We start from the raw sequence: 19,977 nt of genomic DNA on the forward strand, positions 1-19,977 counted from the left end.
TCAATTTCAGTATTCTAATTTGAAAAAAGATCAGAATAAAATTTTTATCAATTTAAATTTCATAGCCATATTATATTGCAACTGTAGAAATATAATCTTTTCTGACTCCTTTCTTTTACCTAGTTTTAAATGTTTTCCTTTGAATGTTTAATAATTCTAATTTTAGTGCCAGGTTATGTCTTATCATTCAGTTCTTATCAAATGCATTTACCCTAAACACACTAATACTGCATGTTAACTGTTCTTTTGTATGTGATTGCAAAGATTACTTAGCTTCTGATTTTATAGTGATATTACTTTAAACATAGTGTAACTAATTCTTCTAATTTTAAACATACCAATATGTTACTAATATTATAATAAAATGGGAAAAAAAAAAAAATTCCCTGATCCACTAACAAGCTGTTAGAATTAGAAACTTCAAAAAATAAGCAGAGGGACATCTGGATATAGTTAAATATTGCTTAATGTTTGCGTGGTCTTTTATCTTTAAATACTTATAGGGAGCAGAGAGTGTAAGCAAAATCATGTGGTGCTGATGATAATTTATATGCCCCTGGTTTAGTATTCAGAAAAGTGTTACATGGTGCATTGTTTTGTTTAAACAGCACTGGGAATATCAAAACACTCTTCAGAGATTATAACACCAGGTAACATTAATCCAATCTTCTGATTCACAGTCTACCGCAAAACAAGATTATGTTCCATAGAAAATGGGATCAAGTTACTGTTACTTTAAAATTCCATTTTTTTTGTGTCATAATATAATAACTTGACATCATAAGTTATTCCAGGTTATGTATAACTGTTATTGATCAATGTAGCAATTACATGTTCATACACTGTGCAAAACAAGGGGGGCATCTCCTGTTCTACTGGGCCTTTCATTATGCCGGAGTGGGAAAAAAGGATCCTCGTTCCTACGTTTTTACATTGTGCATGAGTGGAAAAAAGTCACATCGTTCATACTGTCTAATAATTTTAGCAAAGTGTCTAAACCACATTTGATGTTTTATCGCTTTCAGCAAATATGCCAAATTTGAAAATGCACCAGTATATAAATTCACGTATATCTTCGGAAATTTTGAATAAAAAACTGTAATATTTTGCTACTACAACTACTTACAAATGCTTAGAAATATTTCTACTTTAAGATGATAGAAAAAATTTGATAGATTATATTTCAAAATTTTTTTCGAAAAATTTATAAAAATTATTTTAATATACAAATTTAAAAAATAAATCATTATTTGGAATGTGAAAGGAAGAATCAAATAAGTTTAATAAAAAACAAGAGATTGATAAATATATACCAAACTCAGTTAACATTGAGGATCTAAAAGTTTGAGAGCTAATTTTTCAAAAACTACTCGTGCAATTTTTAGAAAACTTGGCAGTTTGGTGTAATTTGAGTCTTAGATTATAGTGGCCATGTAAATTTATAACCAAGATATCTAACTACCTAATTTAATTATTTGTAACTAACTGCTCAGCCTTAAAATTATCTCTGCGTATTAAAGCGAGTTATTGCCTTTCATTAATCCTTACCATGATTATAAGATAAAGCACAAAAATGAAAAAAAATTATCTAAAACTTATTCTTTGCATCTAGTGAGACTTAAAATAACACAAAAAACAACTTGTCACCTCTGATGCTTTAGTGGCTTATTGGTACCTTAATCGATCTTAACTGGATTAAGGCTCCAGAAGCTACTGCACTATCTGTGTCAGACTGACAGAGCCCAACTAACTTTCAAACTTGCAAACAGTACATACATCAGGCTTTCAGGTTTGTTCTGATCAGCAGGTCTTTCTCTAGGGACGCAGCAGTGGTGGCAACAGCCATTCTTTTATTACGAATCATGCTGATTCTGATTTTAACCTGTTCCATTTGACATAAAATATACCTGCTATTTACATAGGTAAGTTGAAAAATAAGTTTCCCCTGTCGACTGTGGTCAGAGTTGTGTATGAAAGTCAAAAAATAGAATGAGACATTAAAGATATGACATACCTTTATTTTTCCACATAGGTACCAAGTACATTGAGATATTTGTCACATCGCTTGATAAGCTTCAAAAAGCCCTCCAGGAAAAAAATCAGGGCTTTGCATATGGAAGAAGCATTGAACGGCTTGTTTCACTTCAGTATTGCTTCCAAAGCGCCTTTCCCCGAGATTTATCTGCTATGAATGGGCACATGGAGTATCAGGAACAGAAATTCATAACCGCCTCGTGGAAGTCTATGGGCCAGGTGTGATGTTAAAGCAAATGGTGCAGAGATGGTGTCGCACATTCAGTGATGTACGTCAGCAAGTGGAGGACATACCGAGAGCTGGACGGACGGGCACGGCCACTACAGATGCAAATGTCAGGAAGGTGGATGACATGATTAGAGTGAACCGGCGTATCACCATCGATGAAGTAGCGGAAGAACTTGGAATCTCACATGAGCGAGCTCAAAACATCATCCACGACATTCTTTGATACAGAAAAGTGTCAGCACGATGGGTGCCCCGACAATTGGCCTCGACTCACATCTGGCGTTCTGCTGTTGGATGACAATGCCAGACCACATTCGGCAACGGCAACGCAAAACCATATTGCAACTCTTGGTTGGGAGCACCTACACCATCCGCCATACAGTCCTGGTCTCGCACCAAGCGACTTCCATCTGTTTCTGGCTTTGAAAAAAAATCTCGGGGAATTTCAACTTACCCTCATACTAAACCTCTAGGCCAGAGTTTCGTAAACTGTGGGTCGTGGTCCTCATGAGAGTCGTACGACCTGCAGCAGGGAGTCGCCAAAAATTTTAGCAGTTTTGCAATTTTAGCAGTTTAGCAGCAATAATATTAAAATTACCAAAAAATTTTTATGATGCATCTGAAAGTAAATAAAGGCAAAACAATGGATGCAATTTTTTGTATAGTATAAACATTCATTTTCCCTTTCTTTGCACATGATGCTGTCATTTCGTCTGTTACTTGTTTAAAATTTTCACATTGTTCTAGGTCTTAAAATTAGAAATTAAAGTTAATGACCTAAAACTGCAATAGTATATTACAGCACAAGTGAAAAAAAAATTGACGGTTTCACTCACACGTATGTTGAATTAGAGCAATGCTTATGGGGTCCCACAAAATTTTCATAAATTTTATGGGAGGGGGTCCTGAGGTGGCAAAAAAAATCCCAGTGATAAAAAGGGGTCGCATTTGAAAAAAAGTTTAAGAAGCCCTGCTCTAGGCTGAGGAAGTATGTGACTAAATGAGGTTAAAAAAAAAAAAAAATCAGTGTAAAGCAAACTGTTAATAAAACATAAATAAAATGTCACTAATCTTCTTCCAAATATGTCCAACTATTGTAAGTGAAAATATTCAATGCTACTTGATAAATTTTGTTAAAAGCTGATTTTATTCTCAAATTTGTTTTATAATTATGTTTAATAATAATGCATCTTACTTACAAATCTATTTTATTCTTAGGATAACATTACAAAAGTGAAGTTAAGACATATATAATATATTTAACTGAATTTATTCGGCTTCCATTTGCCAATAGATCCTTAATTTGTTTCATTAATGGTCCTTAAAAGTACTTGATTTCTGCCTGTAGAAATATGTACGAACCCTGTGCAATTTTTTTTTTTTTTTTTTAATAGGAAAAAGGAACCAGTGTATCTCATACCTACCGACTTTTACGAATTTTTCGTAATTTTTACGAAAATGCATTTGTTTTTACGATTTTACGATCGTAATCCATTTTTTACGATTTTTTTCCTTTTTCAAGTGCTTTTAGTGATTTTTGTCAAAATTTTAGAATTTTTCGCCAATTCAGCGATTTTCGCCAATTGCATCGTGTTTTACCGCCAACTATCGACTACTTCGAATCCAGTAAACTGCGGTTTCTCCCAACTCGCAGCTTAACCAGTCAATCCAATGCGCTGAACTTGTTTCTCCCACTCTTTTCTTTGTGGGCGCCAGATTATTTTTTTCACGTTCGCTTCAGCAGCAAGGGAATTACTCAGCTCGGAGCGTAGATTGCCGCATTCTGTTTTTTTGTTTTTTTTTGTTTTTTTTTGTTTGCACATGCTACGAATTTTCTTAATACGCTGTTGTTACAAAATGAGTTAAAAAAAACATATTCTCAATATTTTTGGCCTGCCTACAAAGCCGAATTTCCAACAATTAAAGAATCCTTCAAAGGCAATAACTATGCATTTTGCAACGTGTGCGTGTGTGACTTCATAATAAGTCACGGTGGAAGAAGCGACATTGTGAAGCATGAGAAAAAATAATTTTTTCAATGTGTTAGAAAGTACTTTTCCTCAGCCTGTGATTAAATTGTAAGGATGTTTCCTTTGCAAAATGAAGTTCTTTTAAATGCTGAAGTGGCAAATTTGAAACAAATTGAAAATTCATCTTTTGAAAAGATTTGTTTTTTTATTGATAAATTTCCATTTTTGTTAACAATTAAAGAAAATGAATGCCATAATGATGCTTTAGATGAACTACAGAACCAATTTTCTGCTGCACAGTTTGAAGACTTTGCCAGTTCTGGAGAAGATAGACTTGATGTCCTCGTTGGTACCTTAAAAAGAATAAAAAGAGCTGATGGAACACCAAAATATGATAGACTAGCAAGAGTTTTACATGCTATTCTCGTAATTCCACACAGTAATGCTGAGTGCGAGAGAGTCTTCAGTGTTGTGAAGAAAAACAAAACTATGTTTCGTTCTTCAATTTTGCCAAAAACTCTAGAAAACATTTTAATTGCTAAATGTTATGAGGAAACTAATTGTTATGACAGGAAATTTTCCAAAGAATTTTTGGCTAAAGCCAAAAAATGCACTCTAAATTCATTGCAATAATTTTTTTGTGTAACATTAAGTTCTTGTTTTATGTTTCCTAATAAATTTTTTAGTTACTACTTAATTGAGATTTACTAATGTAAGTACAATTTTCTTTTTTCTATTTGTATAAATTGTTATTTTTTTTTAATATCAAAGCATGATATTAATTCTTCGTGTTCTGAATTTTGGAGAAATCTTCTGAATTTGGGGAAGAAATCTTCTGAATTTTTATCTTTAGAGGTTGGCAGGTATGGTATCTTTGTGTATTAGTAAAATATAAAATCTGGCATATAAGGTAAATTCATTGAAAGAGAAAATAAAGGAAAAGATAGTAATTTCTAAAGTTTTGGTTATTTCACTAGTTAACTTTTACTTTTACGCTGCAGAAAAGGACTGCTGACCCATGGCTAAAAAAAAAAATTGCCTCACAGCATTATTGCCCTCCTTGCAGAAGCGATCTAATGCTGCTGCACCCCCTCCACAGGAATGCCGGCAGAACAGACTGCTACAAACATATGAAGAAGAAGAAGTCCACAAGGCTATTTATAGCAATGCATAAATCCTTGCAGGCTACACTGTCTTGTCCTAATCACTGACTAAGTGAGATCACTGATAGTCCTGTGTTCAGATAGAGATTAAATTTAGGACTTAACAAGAAGAGTTACAATACTACAATCTAAGATGCATGAGGCTGCATTACAGATATATGACTTAACATTTAGAATACTTATCATATATTATACAACTTTCAGGCTAACTTCACAGAGTGCTATTGAACAATGTATTGAAGGTGCTATTAGAATTACTTGCTCTGTTGAATGAAGCAATTATGATATTAGAATTGAACAAGGTAATAATCATAATACAATTGAAGCAAAGATTGAATTCCGTTGTTACAATAAGCAGTAAAACAAGGATTATACATAGATGCAGTATATATATACGAGGGCCATCCAGGAAGTAGATTACGTTTCCGTCTGTGTCCGCTAGGGGCGGGGCTAGCGCGGCCATCTTGGGGTCAGAGCGTTGCGCAGCTCAGTCTGCATCTAGCCGTGCTAGTGAGAGGTTCGTGCTGTGCTCCGTTCAGATACTGTGACGGTTTGAAATGTCTGCGTTAATTGAAAATCCTGCGAGCTGCGAGGTGCGCTCAGTAATAAGGTTTCTGACTGCAAAAAACTGTAAACCGATAGAAATCTATCGGCAGCTTCGTGAAGTGTATGGGGACAACATTATGACTGAAGGTGGAGTGCGTCAGTGGGTCATAAGATTTCAAAATGGCCGAACCAATGTTCACGACGAAGATCAAAGTGGGAGACCCAGCATAGTGACCACTGAACTTCTCGAAAAAGTCGATGCTAAAGTCCGTGAAAATCGAAATTTCACAATAACGGAACTTTCTTTGAGTTTTCCACAAATTTCGCGAAGTTTGTTGCACGAAATCATCAGCGAAAAGCTTGGTTACCACAAGTTTTGTGCAAGATGGAAGGCAAGAAGAGGTAACGAAGTGGTTGAAGGCGCAGGCGGCCGAATTTTTCGACGAAGGAATTTCCAAGCTCGTACATCGCTACGATAAATGCCTTAATTTGTATGGTGACTATGTAGAAAAGTAGTATTTGAGTGTGGCTTTCATCTGTATATAATAAAATTTGTTTCCTATACTTTGTTTATTTTTTTATTCCAAAACGTAATCTACTTTCTGGATAGCCCTCGTAAATGCAGTACAATTGAACACACACAAAAAACAGCTTGTATGCAGGTACTATTGAAGAAGGTGTTTTTACTACTAATGAAACTTTGTATAATAAGGCCTACTGTTGTGTTTCTGCTTTACAGAGTGTCATTACATAGTATTACAAATCATAGAGACTTATGTTGTTCTGAGAAAAAGGTATGCATAGCTATTGGTTAATTTCTGATCGAGGAAGATGCCATTTGCTAGGTTGCCCTGTTGTGTCCACTTACAGTGAGTTCTTTGTTGCACAGTACATAATAAGTTTTCTCAGCTTTACTCTGGCTATGTTGTTCTTAATCAAATTTTCCACCCATTGGGGCCAAAATTGCTGGCTTGGTTCTTTTGATGAAGATGAGCGGTGTCGAGGCAAGAGAAGAGATAGTGATCCGTGTCTCCCACTTCTCCACAGCCAGAGGTATATGTTTCACTTAGGTGAAAGCAATGTAGATAAGATTCAAAAGTGCCATGGCCTGTGAAGTAGTGGGTTAATTCATCAAAATTGACTCGGAGTGTCTTAATGGATGGGAGACATTTAGAACTATACACTGGCATCGACTTGTTAAATGACTTATTAGAAACAGAAAATTATCATCAAAGTAGAGAGACTTTGTAACATTGTCAAATAAAAAGCAATATCAGGAGAAAATAAAGAAAAATGATTAGAAGTTATTGAAGAAGAGAAAAAGGTCTTTAATTGAAATTGAAACGTGTAAAATTGTGAATAAAAGCAAAGCAGTATATGGATTTTTTATGTCAAAGCAGGCAGTCTTTGCAAACAGTCTTTGACAGTCTAGACTTGTTGTAAGAGGTTTTCAAGAAGAAGAAATGGACTTAAAAGAAATATACAGTTCTATTGTAAACAATGCAGCATTAAGAAATAGCAGCTAAGAAAAAGTTTGAATTGATGCAATATGATATACTTTTCTGTACAGAAGCATAAAAGAAGGTATAGGCATGAAGGTTCCAGAAGGCTCATGGGAAATAAAATATTAAAGAAATCTCTTTATGGACTGAAAACAAGTTTCTTTCATTTGGAATGATTGAGCTCTAAACAAGAATAGATGTATATTTAAAACATGATTTTAACAATATTTGTTAATGGCATTTTGATTGTAAATTTAGTGAACAAAAGAAGAAATTTTATGAGAAATCTTGAATGAATTTGCACAATATGAAATAAATGTGGAAGAACATCCAAGTAATTTTTGGAAAATGAAAGTGGAAAGAGATGAAAAATGAATAACACTAAGATAGTCAAGATATTCACTAGATGTTCTTGAGAAATAGAAAATGATTTAATTTAAAGAAACAGATACTCCAATAGGACTAGAATCCATAGTATGTAATGAAAAATGATGTTCTCACACAGAAGTAATCTTTTATATCAATTTAATAAAACTCTTTAACACTTGTTGTTAGTCTTGAAAGTAGACTTGCAGAAAATCCAAATGTGAAAAATATTAAATGTCAAAAGAACTTTTAGATATATGAAATTTATTGAAAATTATAGTCTTAATTCTAAACCTTCAGAGAATCGTTCTACTTCAACTAGGAGTTTTCTGTGAAGCAGATAGATTAAAAATAATGTTAAAAAAAATCAAAGCAATCTATTTTATTTATTTACTTCTTTTGTTGCACCAACCACCTGATGAGGATGCAGCAAAAGATGTAAAGATCATTTTTCAGTTTTATTTTGGCATGTTGTGCCTCCCTATTTCTTGGGCTTTGCCATTGTGGATCTGCTGTTTTGGTTTTTACATGTGGTTCATTCTGAACTGAATATGGGATGGGTTTTAAAGATATCTCTCTTTTTTTTTTTTTTTTTCTTTTTTTTTTTTAATCTTACATTATTTTTGCCAGTTATTACTTCTATCAGCATACAATTGAATTGAATTTTGAATTTTTTTATTTTGTATTTATTCCATTGTGTTTGCGTATATATACACATATATTTTTGTTTAAATTTATATATATATATATTCTATGTATTTGTTTACAGATAGAAGGCAATCAAATAGTCAAAATTCACCCATCTTCCTGTTTGTTTAAAGCTCTGCCTTCTTGCTGTCTCTATACAGAACTTGTACAAACATCCAAGTTTTTTATGAGGTAAATTTAAGTCTTGAATCATGAACTCTTTTAATTAAATGCAAATTTATACTTTTATGTAATATGTTATGTTATTTGTCATTACTTAGAAAATGCTGTTATTTTTTCCATTGAAAAATACACATAATACACATATTTTTTTCAATGAAAAATATGTGTATTATTATGTGTTATATTTAAAAAAAGGAGGGAGAATTAGTGTTTCAGCTTTCATCATTGCTTAGCTTTTATATATGTTACCAATAATGTAAAACTGTTGTTTTATAAAATGACTAGGCACTATATAGAATGCCTGACATTTAGGAGCAAATTATGAAATACCTAAATAATTTTAATATTATCTATACTTTCCCTAGACATTTCATGTAATATATAGGTATTGCATAAAATGACAAATACTATTTAGGCAACGTATTAAAAGAGATGTGATCTGGATTGTAGGGTACTTCTTCCACTCTGATGTCGGAGCCTTGAAACACGAACTTAGATGTTCTTGGGAAACCATTATATATTTGCATTTCATGTCAGGTGGGATTGCAAAATCAATGAGAACAAACACACAGTCAAACAGTTTCTGTCAATGACATGTCCAACCACATAATGTTTGCCTTTACTATTAAACTTCTGCTGCCATACTGGTTGCTTTCTCTGAGGTTGGACTGTTGGCAGTGGGCCCCTGGTTCTCTTCAGATGAAAATATATTGAGAATCAGTGTTTCTTGATCAGGATTCATCAGTAAAGAGAATAGCTGTTTTGTGCAGAAAAGTAAGCTGGATGCAAACATCAGGTCTTTGTAACCAGATGAGACCTTAAGCGTATTGGTTTAAGATCTCATCTGTTTATCACATCTACTAGCTAACCTTAGCAGTATATCAAAAGAAACATTTCTCAGAAATTGGACTTTTGGGTTATTTGATTGGCTGACTTAATGCAAAATCCATTTCTTTGGAGAAAGGTTGTAAGAGACGCAAGTTCAAGTGAAAAATGTTTGCAAAATCAATTTCTTTGAGAAAAGGCTGTAAGAGACACAATTTCAAGTGAAACATTTCCATATCAACTGTAAACTGTCCTTCATAGGTAACCAAAGACATAGGTTCCAGTGAGGAATGTTTTAGCTAGGCTTTATTTCAACTAGGCTGTTAACTTATTTATTATCAGAAATATGATTTAAAAGATGTAATAAAATATGATTATGTGTATCTGATTTCTAAGCCTTTAATCATAGAATTTAGTGACTACCTGCACGATAGGCACTAAAGGTAAAATAAATTCTCCATTGCAACATTATGTGTGGGTATATGACATTTAAAAATGAATAAAAATAAGTAACAGTATGCATAATTCTTTGCATGAAACTATATCATAAACATTGTATATATATATAGAGAGAGAGAGATGTATATATAGATACATATATAATAGCATCACAAAATTTTTCATTTAGGAACAAAATTATTCTAAATATTTCCACGCAATATGCTGCTGAATGAAAATTGATCAGTATAAACAAAAAGTAAGGAATTTAGAACTAATTTCACAAAGACCAAAAAGAAATGAAATTCAAAACAAATAAATTTTAAAATACCCTATAAATATGTAAAATAAGAATTAAAGAATTGTAAAATACAAAAAATTACAAAAACCAGAAAAAATACAAAACATGAGGAATTCGATCAAATCTGATATAATGTTATCAAGAGGAGTATACATCAGACTCAACTGCAGCCCTCCCTTGCACATGAAAAACCACTCTTGTTTCTGTATCGAAAACCAACTAATGAATCATTCTAAAGTATTTTATTATAACAGTTAATTCGAAAATTTTGAAGTCTTTTCTGACACAGGATAAAAATTCCAATATCAAATCAAATAATGTAATTTAATTAGACATATTTTACTAAATTTAAAATTGAAATAAATAGAAATATAAAAATTAAAATATGAAAATACTGTTAAATTAACTGAGAATATGAATTTAAAACTTGCTCAGAGGATGTAGCAGCAATCCAATACTGAAAAATACTAAACACTTCCAAATTTGAATAAAGTAAGTAATTAAGTATAGTTTTTCGTTGAATGTAAGATTAAGATTGAAAAAATTTAAATTCAAATGTAGAAGTACAAAACTTGACTAGAAATTAAACGAGAACACTGTAATTAAACAACAAATTTTGATACAAAGAACAAAAGCGTTGTATTAAAAACCGATGCTTAGGGTCGCCTATTTGGCTTCATTGGCAAAACAAATTGACGATGGCAAATTAGAAATCTCCTAAAACGTGCATTTAGTGCTTGTAAGATTTTTTTTTTTTATTATTATTTTTTTTCTATATAAAAGGAATATGTAAAGGAAAGGAAGAAAGGGAAAAAAGGTTAGAAAAGTAAAAAGTCTTCACATCATGGGCTAATCATGCCGATTTAGAATATAGCAGGCCCTCTGTTAACAGAAATGTCTAGAAAAATATACATCAATAGGAAAAAAAAATACATTAATAGGAAAACTATAAAACTTTATAAAAAATTCTTCTTCATCCTGCTGCGTTTGAGTTTTCATATAAAAAATTCATACTTTTAAAATATCTTGTAGGGTGTAGACTATTCCAGCATTTTTTAAAAGACTGTTAATATAGTTAATTGGAATTTCATTTTCTTTTAAAATTTTAGTGAGAATTGTGATTTCTTTTTGCTGTAATTCTATTTCAGTGCAAAAGTTTTTAATTCTGTTAATTTAATTAAAAATTGTATTTGCTGTAACTTTTTTAGAGTTGTTAGAGTACAAACATGTATGTAATTGTTTTTCTATTTATGTATATTTTTCTTGACTTTACCGTTAACAGAGGGCCTGCTACTTTACTGTTAACATTTTCCAGTTCATAACTATTATAGTAATTATCCATTAGTATGCTATATTCCGCATCTAGGATTTTGCATCTGAAATATCATGAGCATCTTTGGAAAGAAACAATTCCTTGTTAGTGTCATTATCATAATTAAAGTTACTTGGGTAATTAATCCAATAGCTGAGCCAATACATCTCCTGTTAGATGATTTTTATTTTGCACTTTTTTTTTTTTTTCCATTTTATGTGGAAGCCCTATAGAGTTATCATCTGTATAACTCATGTTGCAAGATTATTTTTTCAATAAGCAATAAGGCAATTAATGCGAAACCACATATATTTACTGCTAGTTTTTAACCATCACTCCGCACTAATACAAGCATACATACTGAAAATATAATGCCAACTGAACTGGAGAATAAAGAATGAGGCTTAGCATTTCTCATCCAGCACATGACTGGCACCTGAGACATCACCCCATACTACGCACCAGCATCTAATTGCCTCTTCAGTGATAATGCTATATTGCATGATTGGCAGCTAACGTGTTAATATTTTTACAATGATGTCTGTGTGTGTGGCTATTTTTTATCCATGATAACTTATATGAAACATTTCTTTCTCTTTTTTTTATTATTTAAGCTTTCTATATTCATACAAAGAGTTAATTAGATTTTGGATAAAACTGGACAATCAAAAGTGGTACTTTACAGAAGCAGTCTTTAATGGACAATTTGAAGTGGTACTTTACTTAAAGCCCATAACAGTTTTTAATGAAAAACTATAATAAAATATGATCCAAAACTGTTCAGTTGTAGTCTTTAAGACTTCCGTATCAATGGGAACAACATATTAAGTTTTGGCTAAAATTTATAAACCAGAAGTGATACTTTACTTAAGAGTCTGAGCAAACATTCAAAAAAAGTAAGTTAGAAGATAATTCAAAACTTCTCAAATTTGGAATTTAAAAGTTTGTGATTGAGAACAATATATTACACTTATAAGCATTAAATGTGTTCATGCTAAATGCAATGAGAATAAGCTCATCATAAAGACGAGCTGTTGCTATGAAGTAATTAAACGTGTTAGCCGCGATCCTCGATTTTGTGTTGGATGACTTTTCAAGTAAAATTATGCTGTCACCAAAAGTTATTACAGTTTGTTATTTTTGAAGAACTAGTATGTGAATAAAAAAGTAAAAGTAAATGTAAAAAGTATGAATGTAAAAAGTATGAATGTAAAAAGTAATGTAAAAAGAATGTAAAAAGAAATCAATGACAACGTTTCACACTGTATTAGAAATTCTAAAGATATACTGTGTTTAAAAATTTTTTGAATGTTAAGTCATTTGTTTGAAACCAAAAAACTGTTTGACCAGAGGATATAGTATGAGCAAACCAATATTTTTAAATCTAAGCATGAAAACTGATAGTTATCTCTGTCATTGTATGGGAGAACAGAACAATAAAAAATGAATCATTTTTATAATTAACATTGAGCCATTAAGTGTATAAACAAATACAACTTTTTTACAAACGATCAACTGAAAGTTTGCTTAAAGCTCGCTGCTATTCCACCTATTCCATATCTTAACATGGAATTATTGTGAGGTCATATGTTGGCTACATCAGATTTTTTTTGTTCAGTTTTGCAAACCTGTATTAGATCTTCTAATTCTGATAAGTTTCATGCATGATCATGTGTTGTAAACTATGATTGCGGTATGTTTTTATATTATATCAATCTATGTGCATACTAGATTTCAGTATCATGCATGTAATATTCTGACTATAGCATGTTTTTGGTATTATATACAAATACATCAATCGCCATTATATCAATTGATGTGCCAGATTTCATTAAAGTTGGCCTATCAGTTCTGGATATAATGGACCAAATATGCAAATTCTTTTAATCAGTGTATTTAAAGTACACTGCTAAAAGAAAAAGGGACAGTTCTATGTCCTCCCATTCTACTGGGCCGAATAACGAAAAATATTATTCTAACACGGTATTTTGACACAAAATCAGACTTTTTCTGAAATAATATACCAATTTTTCCCCATATTTCGATTCTACAACTTCAATTATGCCAGACTACCAAGTTTTGTAAAAATTCCACGAGTAATTTTAAAAAAAAATTAGCTCTCAAAATTTTAACTCCTCAATGTTAATTGAATTTGGTGTATATTTATTAATATCTCATTTTTTATTAAACTTTTGTTTTGTTCTTCCTTTCACATTTCAAAATTTAGGTTCATTCCAAATAAAATTCGCCCATTTTTTATGATTTGTTTTTAAAATTTGTACTTTTAAATAACTTTTATAAATTTTTCAAAAAAGTTTGAATTATAATCTATAAAATTTTTACCATCATCTTAAAGTAGGTGTATTTCTAAGCATAACTGAAAAAAATTAGAGTTTTTTTATTCAAAATTTTTTAAGATACACACGAATTTACACATTTTCGCGTTTTGAAATTTGGCATCTTTTTATTTTTTTTTAGTGATAGTAACGCCAAATGTGGTTTATGAATTTTGTTACATTGAATTGCCACAGCTATTTTTAACCTTAAATTTCAAGTAAAGTTTTACAGAGAATTTAATCATATGAAATTTTTTCTCCCAATGATACATAGTAAATATTTATTAATACTATATGAAAAGCTATTTTTTTTAAATAATTGATGATATTATTCAAATGTTTAACTTTTTAAAATTTCTTTCTGTCCTCTCTCTTTTATATGTATTTGTAAGAGAAAATTTTTACCTTCACCGTGTTATTGTCTGCTACTTTACTTTAACTGCATTTAAATTGAATTGTCTAAAACTGAGAAAGTTCATTTGATGTTTATTTTCACAATGTGTTTAAGCAAACAGGACGTTGACAGTTTAAGTGATGTCCCAGCTTTCAAAAATATAAATATAAATTTTTACATTAATCGTATTAGAAAGAATGTTTTAAGTTGTAATTTCCTATCGTGTGTGTATTTTATATTAAAAAAACGTGTTCTTTGATATAGAAATTATTAGGCTTAAAATCTCTAAATAATATGATTTAGATTGTTTGCACCCAATATAAGAATCGGGTCACTCGGTGGTACAGGATAAGCGCTGCTGGAGTGGTTTATTTCTTTCTCATTTAACAAAAATCTTTTAACTCAAATATTTATCCTTTGGACTTTGCTTTATTTATAGTTAAAATGACTAGAAAACAAACAGCTGTCTTCAGCTGAAATGCATTTGATGCAACTGATATTTAAAAAAAATGGACAAGAATGCAAAATTTATGGAATTGTAACAATCGAAAAATCTTAATTTTCTTGGTCAGCACTGAAAACAAATGTAGAAGGAAAGAAAGAAATTGGGGGGGGGGGGTGGAATAAGCAAAAATTTAAAAGGGAATCTACTTCAAGGAAGTTGGGTGTTCAAAGAGAAACACTTGGACATGTATACTAGCATATAGCAACAATTGAGTTTCTGCTAACGGAAAAGACAAAAACAATATCATTGCAGATTAAAGTGAAGAGTGACTGGTTTTCGACTATATGTTTGTATAAATTTAAAGTATGTTATAGAACATCATATAATCATAAACAGAGAATCCCATGATTTCTCAGTTGAATTATTTGAAGATTCAGGAATTTATCCAGTGACATATATGAATATCATCTAAAAACATTCTTGATGAAACCAGTCTTTCCTTTCATCTCATGCCTTCAAAATGCCTAATCTGTAAAGACTTATAAAGGCTCTGACCAAATATTGGTGAAATGGATTGAATTTGATTGTTAACTTACGGCAAAGCAGGGTTATCTGCCTAAAAGGAGAGATGCCTTCGTGAAGAACTTTCTAAGGGAAACCAGCTCGTATACATATTACACATGAGAAAACCACAAAAATGCTAAGAAATTAAATGTAGGATGATAAAAATGTGTAAAACAATGGGCACAGGTTTTAAAGCAATGTATGCATGTCATCCTAAATTAAAATGCTGGATATGCATCTCTCTTATTTATATATCTTTTCTGAACAGAACATTGAAAGGTGTGTTAACTGTGCTTTACTGTATTTTCTCTTTTAATATACGCAGTTTTCAAATGCTTCATATAGTTTCGGTCACAAAATATTCTTCCGAAAGAAACGCAATTCAAATAATTAAAATCAAATTCTGGAAAATTTATATTAATAAATATATTTAAAATGTGCAGTTCAAGTGAATGAATAGAAAATTTTAAAACAATTATCTGAAGAGTAAATGAAATGCAAACAACTAAAATAAAAGTCTTAAAATTAAAAAAAATTACCTAAAATCATAACTAAAAAATATAGTAAAGAAAACTATTTGCAAAAAAATAAGCAATGCACCTTTTATTCAAACTGCACAGTTTGAATGAGTAAATAAATATTTTTAAAACTGTTATTTGAAAGAAACGATGCAACTTAAACAATTAAAATGAAATTCAAAAAAGAAAAATATTATTTATAATAATAACCATTATAATTAAAAATATAATATCAAGAGCATTAAAGGTTGGGATGCCTTTGTGCAGGTCCTTGTAAGTCTGTCTGTCTTACATTTATCATATGGGGAAAAAAACTCTGATATGGCCAGGTATTCACAAAAATGTGAACTAAGGCCAAACTACCAGTGTTTAGTGATTTAGTTCCTGATTTGCTGAACTGTTGGTAGGCCATAAAATTAGCTGCTACATAGTTGAAAATTGCTTAAGTAATTACTAAAAATTCAATTTTTAACAAACATTTTCTCAAACTCAAAATATGTTAAGAGCAAATTCTGAAGAACTGATGCAAGTTGGCCAAATCTTTCTGTTGTTCATTAAGTAAAGAGGAGGATCGAAAAGTAACACAGATTTATGCCCTCTTCCCCCAAAATTTTTTAAATTTTTATCTGTAGGCTCGACAAAATATATGCTTGTTGCACATTGTTGCGTGCATACGGGTTCGTAATAAATTGAATGCACAAATCCGATGAAAAGTGAATGAAATTTATTCTTATCCCAAGAATAAATATAAAATGCTTAAATTTCCTCAGAGATATTCATACAATATCGCAATATCTCACAGCAGTTATATTTTAAACCCGGGAGCCGCATGCAGCCCTCTTATTCATTTTGTTGGCACTTGCCCTTCTTTACTGGAAAAAAAATGTTAGTTAAACATTTGGAAAAACAAAAGATCCTTCTTACTGCTTTAACTCTCTGAGCAGCCCATTTTTTTTTGCTAAGAAAGCATAAATTTCCCAAAACTACTATGAGAACAATTTATTTTTTGATTTTAATGTAAAAACTGAGCTGATATTTCATACTTGGATTTGTTTTCTTTTGATATATTGCCTTAATTTCTTTGACATATTTTAATATGCATGTATATATATGTATCACAAAAAGTATTCTAGGCCACATATATACAGTCTTGTCGCCTACAGGGTTAAATAATAATTAATAAATATAAAAAATTATATTAAATATAATAATTAAATAACAAAAATTATAAAGCTCAGACAATGAAAACTGTTGTAAATATTGTAAATTTAATAAAGGGAGGCAAAGCCCAGAGACACAGAGCATTTATTGCATTTGTAGACAGTTTGGATGCTGAGTATGGTGACATTTTATTGTGCTGTCAAGTGCACTGGCTATCTGCTGGAAATTGTCTGCAACAGTTTTTTGGGTTGAGGAATAAAATTCTTGCTTTCCTCAAAAAAGAAAACATTGGGCATGAGTATCAAGGAAAATTGGAAGAAATCCAGTTTTTAAATAGTCTTGCTTTTCTGACAGATTTAACAACCTGTCTAAATGCTTGAAACTATATAAAAAATATAAGGCAGAAAACAAAATGTATCCCAGTTTTATGGACATATTAAAGGCTTTCGGCAAAAAACTTAATGTAATGCAAGTTACACTGAAGGCAAATAATATGGCACACTTCTCATTTTGTCAGCGGCTGAAAGAAGAAAATGACACAGATTTTAGTATGTTTCATGAAATAATTACTGATATCAGGAAAGAGTTCCAGAACAGATTCCAGGATTTTGATTCCCTAAAAACAAAACTTGTTAAATAACCCCATGGAGACTGAAGTAAGTGAGGTATCTTGTGACCTTCAAATGGAAATTTGTGATCTTCAAGCAGATCCATTCTACCAAACTAAAAAGTGTGATGTCACTGAACATTTCTGGAAACGTGTTTCTAAGGAATGTTTTCCCAAACTGCATAAATTCTCTTTGCAAATGTTATCGCTGTTTGGCAGTAGATATGTACGTGAAAGGCCTTTTTCTGCTGTCAAATAAATTAAAAAACGAGAAATCTCATTGAAAGTACTTCACTGGAATCAAGCCTGAGACCTTAGCCTTACTGAAATTACAGTGGACATTGATAAATGTGTATCAAAAAAGCAGTGCCAATTATCACATTGATTTCTAGACTGTAAAATAAAGTGATATATTAAGCCAGTGATTTAAAGAAGTCGAGATGAAAACCAGTGATTTATATGTAATTCATTTTCTTTCTTTAATGTCTCTGGCCCTCACTCTTCTATACTAATGTTTGATTGGCCCTTGAGTAACTAAAGGTTGGACCACACTGTTTTAAACTACTAAAACATTCAATAAAACTCATTGCAAAACAGAGAATGCTAATCCAATCCATTCGCTACAATCAATAACAAAAACTTAGTAAACGACTGAATTGAGATGTTTTCCTCCAGTTTTTTAAATATGCACAAGAACCTTCTCATATTTTCTCAATTTTTCTGGATAGCAAAGGAGCACAATTACGAGATATCTATTTATTAAAATGTTAAATGCGCATGCTCCTGTAATTTGATTTTTTCAGCATAGCTTTCTCTACAAATGAGTCTTGTGCTGCATTGCACGGGAATATAAAACAATTTTAATTACAAATTCTACTAAAAATAGCTAAATAAATACAAAAACCATAACAATATATATATATATATATAGCTATTGTTCAAAATAAGAGCTGAGACTCCTGGAAAGTTTGAAAGTTGAGCCAAATGAAAAGCTCATGTGTTTTGAATTTCATTTAGTCTTCTCCCCACCCCCTGACGTTTTGTAGAGAATGGGCTACAGATAAAATCAATTTTCAGCTTTAGTGAATGCTAACAAATGAAAAATTTATGTGCTGTATTTCATACTACTTTCACTTAAGTGACAAATGATATTTCATCTTGCAAAGCTTATCTGTAGTAAAGTAGTCAAACTAGATGTCTAGCAACTTGCAGTGTTAAAAAAGAGAGGAAAAATTAATTATTTTTTTTTTTGGTCTCACTTGTAGAATACTAATGTAAATACTTTTTTCCCTTCTTTTAAAGTAATTTACTTAAAATTTATTTTGCTGTAAATGTGTTATTCATGCTTCATTCGTACATATTTATTTCCAGAAATGTTACTTCAATATGGGAAGAAACATTATTAGAAGTTGCACCATTGTATTGCAAAGATAAACCCATACAACGTTTCCAGTTAGTTCCAGTTTTTGAATCTAGCTCTGTGAATTTCCCTCATAGGCCTGAAGATTATGAAAATTCCAAAAAGAGAAAGAGGTGAATTTACCTCATAGGCTTAAAGACTTCAAATGAATTGGGAAAAAAATGAAAAGGAAAGAACATAACAAAAAGACGTCTATGTTGTTGTACATATATTATTTATTTCCTCTATACTTCACGGTCATCTGAGAAATATGTACTCAAAATGGATCTCATTGTACATATGTTGTATATATATTTTTAATTCTTGAATCAGTATTTTTATTTAAATGATAATTTAATAGTATCTGAGATTTTGTATATGTAAAATAAATTTATGACTCTGTACTTTTATGTTATAACTGCCAATACTGTTATAGTATTAATCCTCATCTGGCTATTAAATGCTTGACATTATTCTGATAAACATTTTTAACCATTTGCACTTTGCACTCCTTCAGGGAAAAAGTCAGTTGTCTAGCATTATCACTCAAGTGTCCTCACGGGGGAACATTAAAGTTTATTAGTTATTATAAGGATAAACTTGCATCAAAACAAAATTTTGAAAAATCCATGTTTTCTGAAACTTTTCCATTGAAATAGCATAAAAAATCAAGACAAAATATGGTTTATATACCAAGCTATATAGAAATATGCTCGCTGGTGTTATATCAGAAGAGACGTGAAATTCATTCACATGTGCTCTAAACTCTATTGTGAAGAAAGTGTTAAAGAGCATTTACGTATGTGAAATAGATTTATTATTAGTAGTTGTTGATATTCTCTGTAGGGTATTATACTGTTTGATAGGACAGATAGGCAGATCTAAGATTGCAGCAAGAAATAGACCTGCAAAACTGAATGCAGTTGATGTATAAGCATAGATTATGAGCTGCATAAAGTTTAACATTTTGTCATGATTTATAATATATATTTTCTTG

The 19,977-nt window shown here is 31.1% G+C and overlaps 1 protein-coding gene across 1 annotated transcript in view; it reads left to right on the plus strand.

Annotated features, from left to right (window-relative positions):
* ath (ATP-dependent RNA helicase DHX33) overlaps positions 1 to 19,384 on the plus strand; it is a 117,155-nt gene extending 97,771 nt beyond the window's left edge. The window contains exons 21-22 of the mRNA XM_085812780.1: positions 8,580 to 8,689; positions 18,953 to 19,384. Of these exons, the coding sequence (XP_085668906.1) occupies positions 8,580 to 8,689; positions 18,953 to 19,118 (276 nt within the window). The 3' untranslated portion in view covers positions 19,119 to 19,384. The remainder of the gene's footprint in view (positions 1 to 8,579; positions 8,690 to 18,952) is intronic.
* Positions 19,385 to 19,977: the final 593 nt, after the last annotated feature.

Source organism: Stegodyphus dumicola, chromosome 3 (genome assembly GCF_044657685.1).
Source record: "Stegodyphus dumicola isolate Sdum_Otavi_A_Nest chromosome 3, ASM4465768v1".
Lineage (NCBI taxonomy): Eukaryota > Metazoa > Arthropoda > Arachnida > Araneae > Eresidae > Stegodyphus > Stegodyphus dumicola.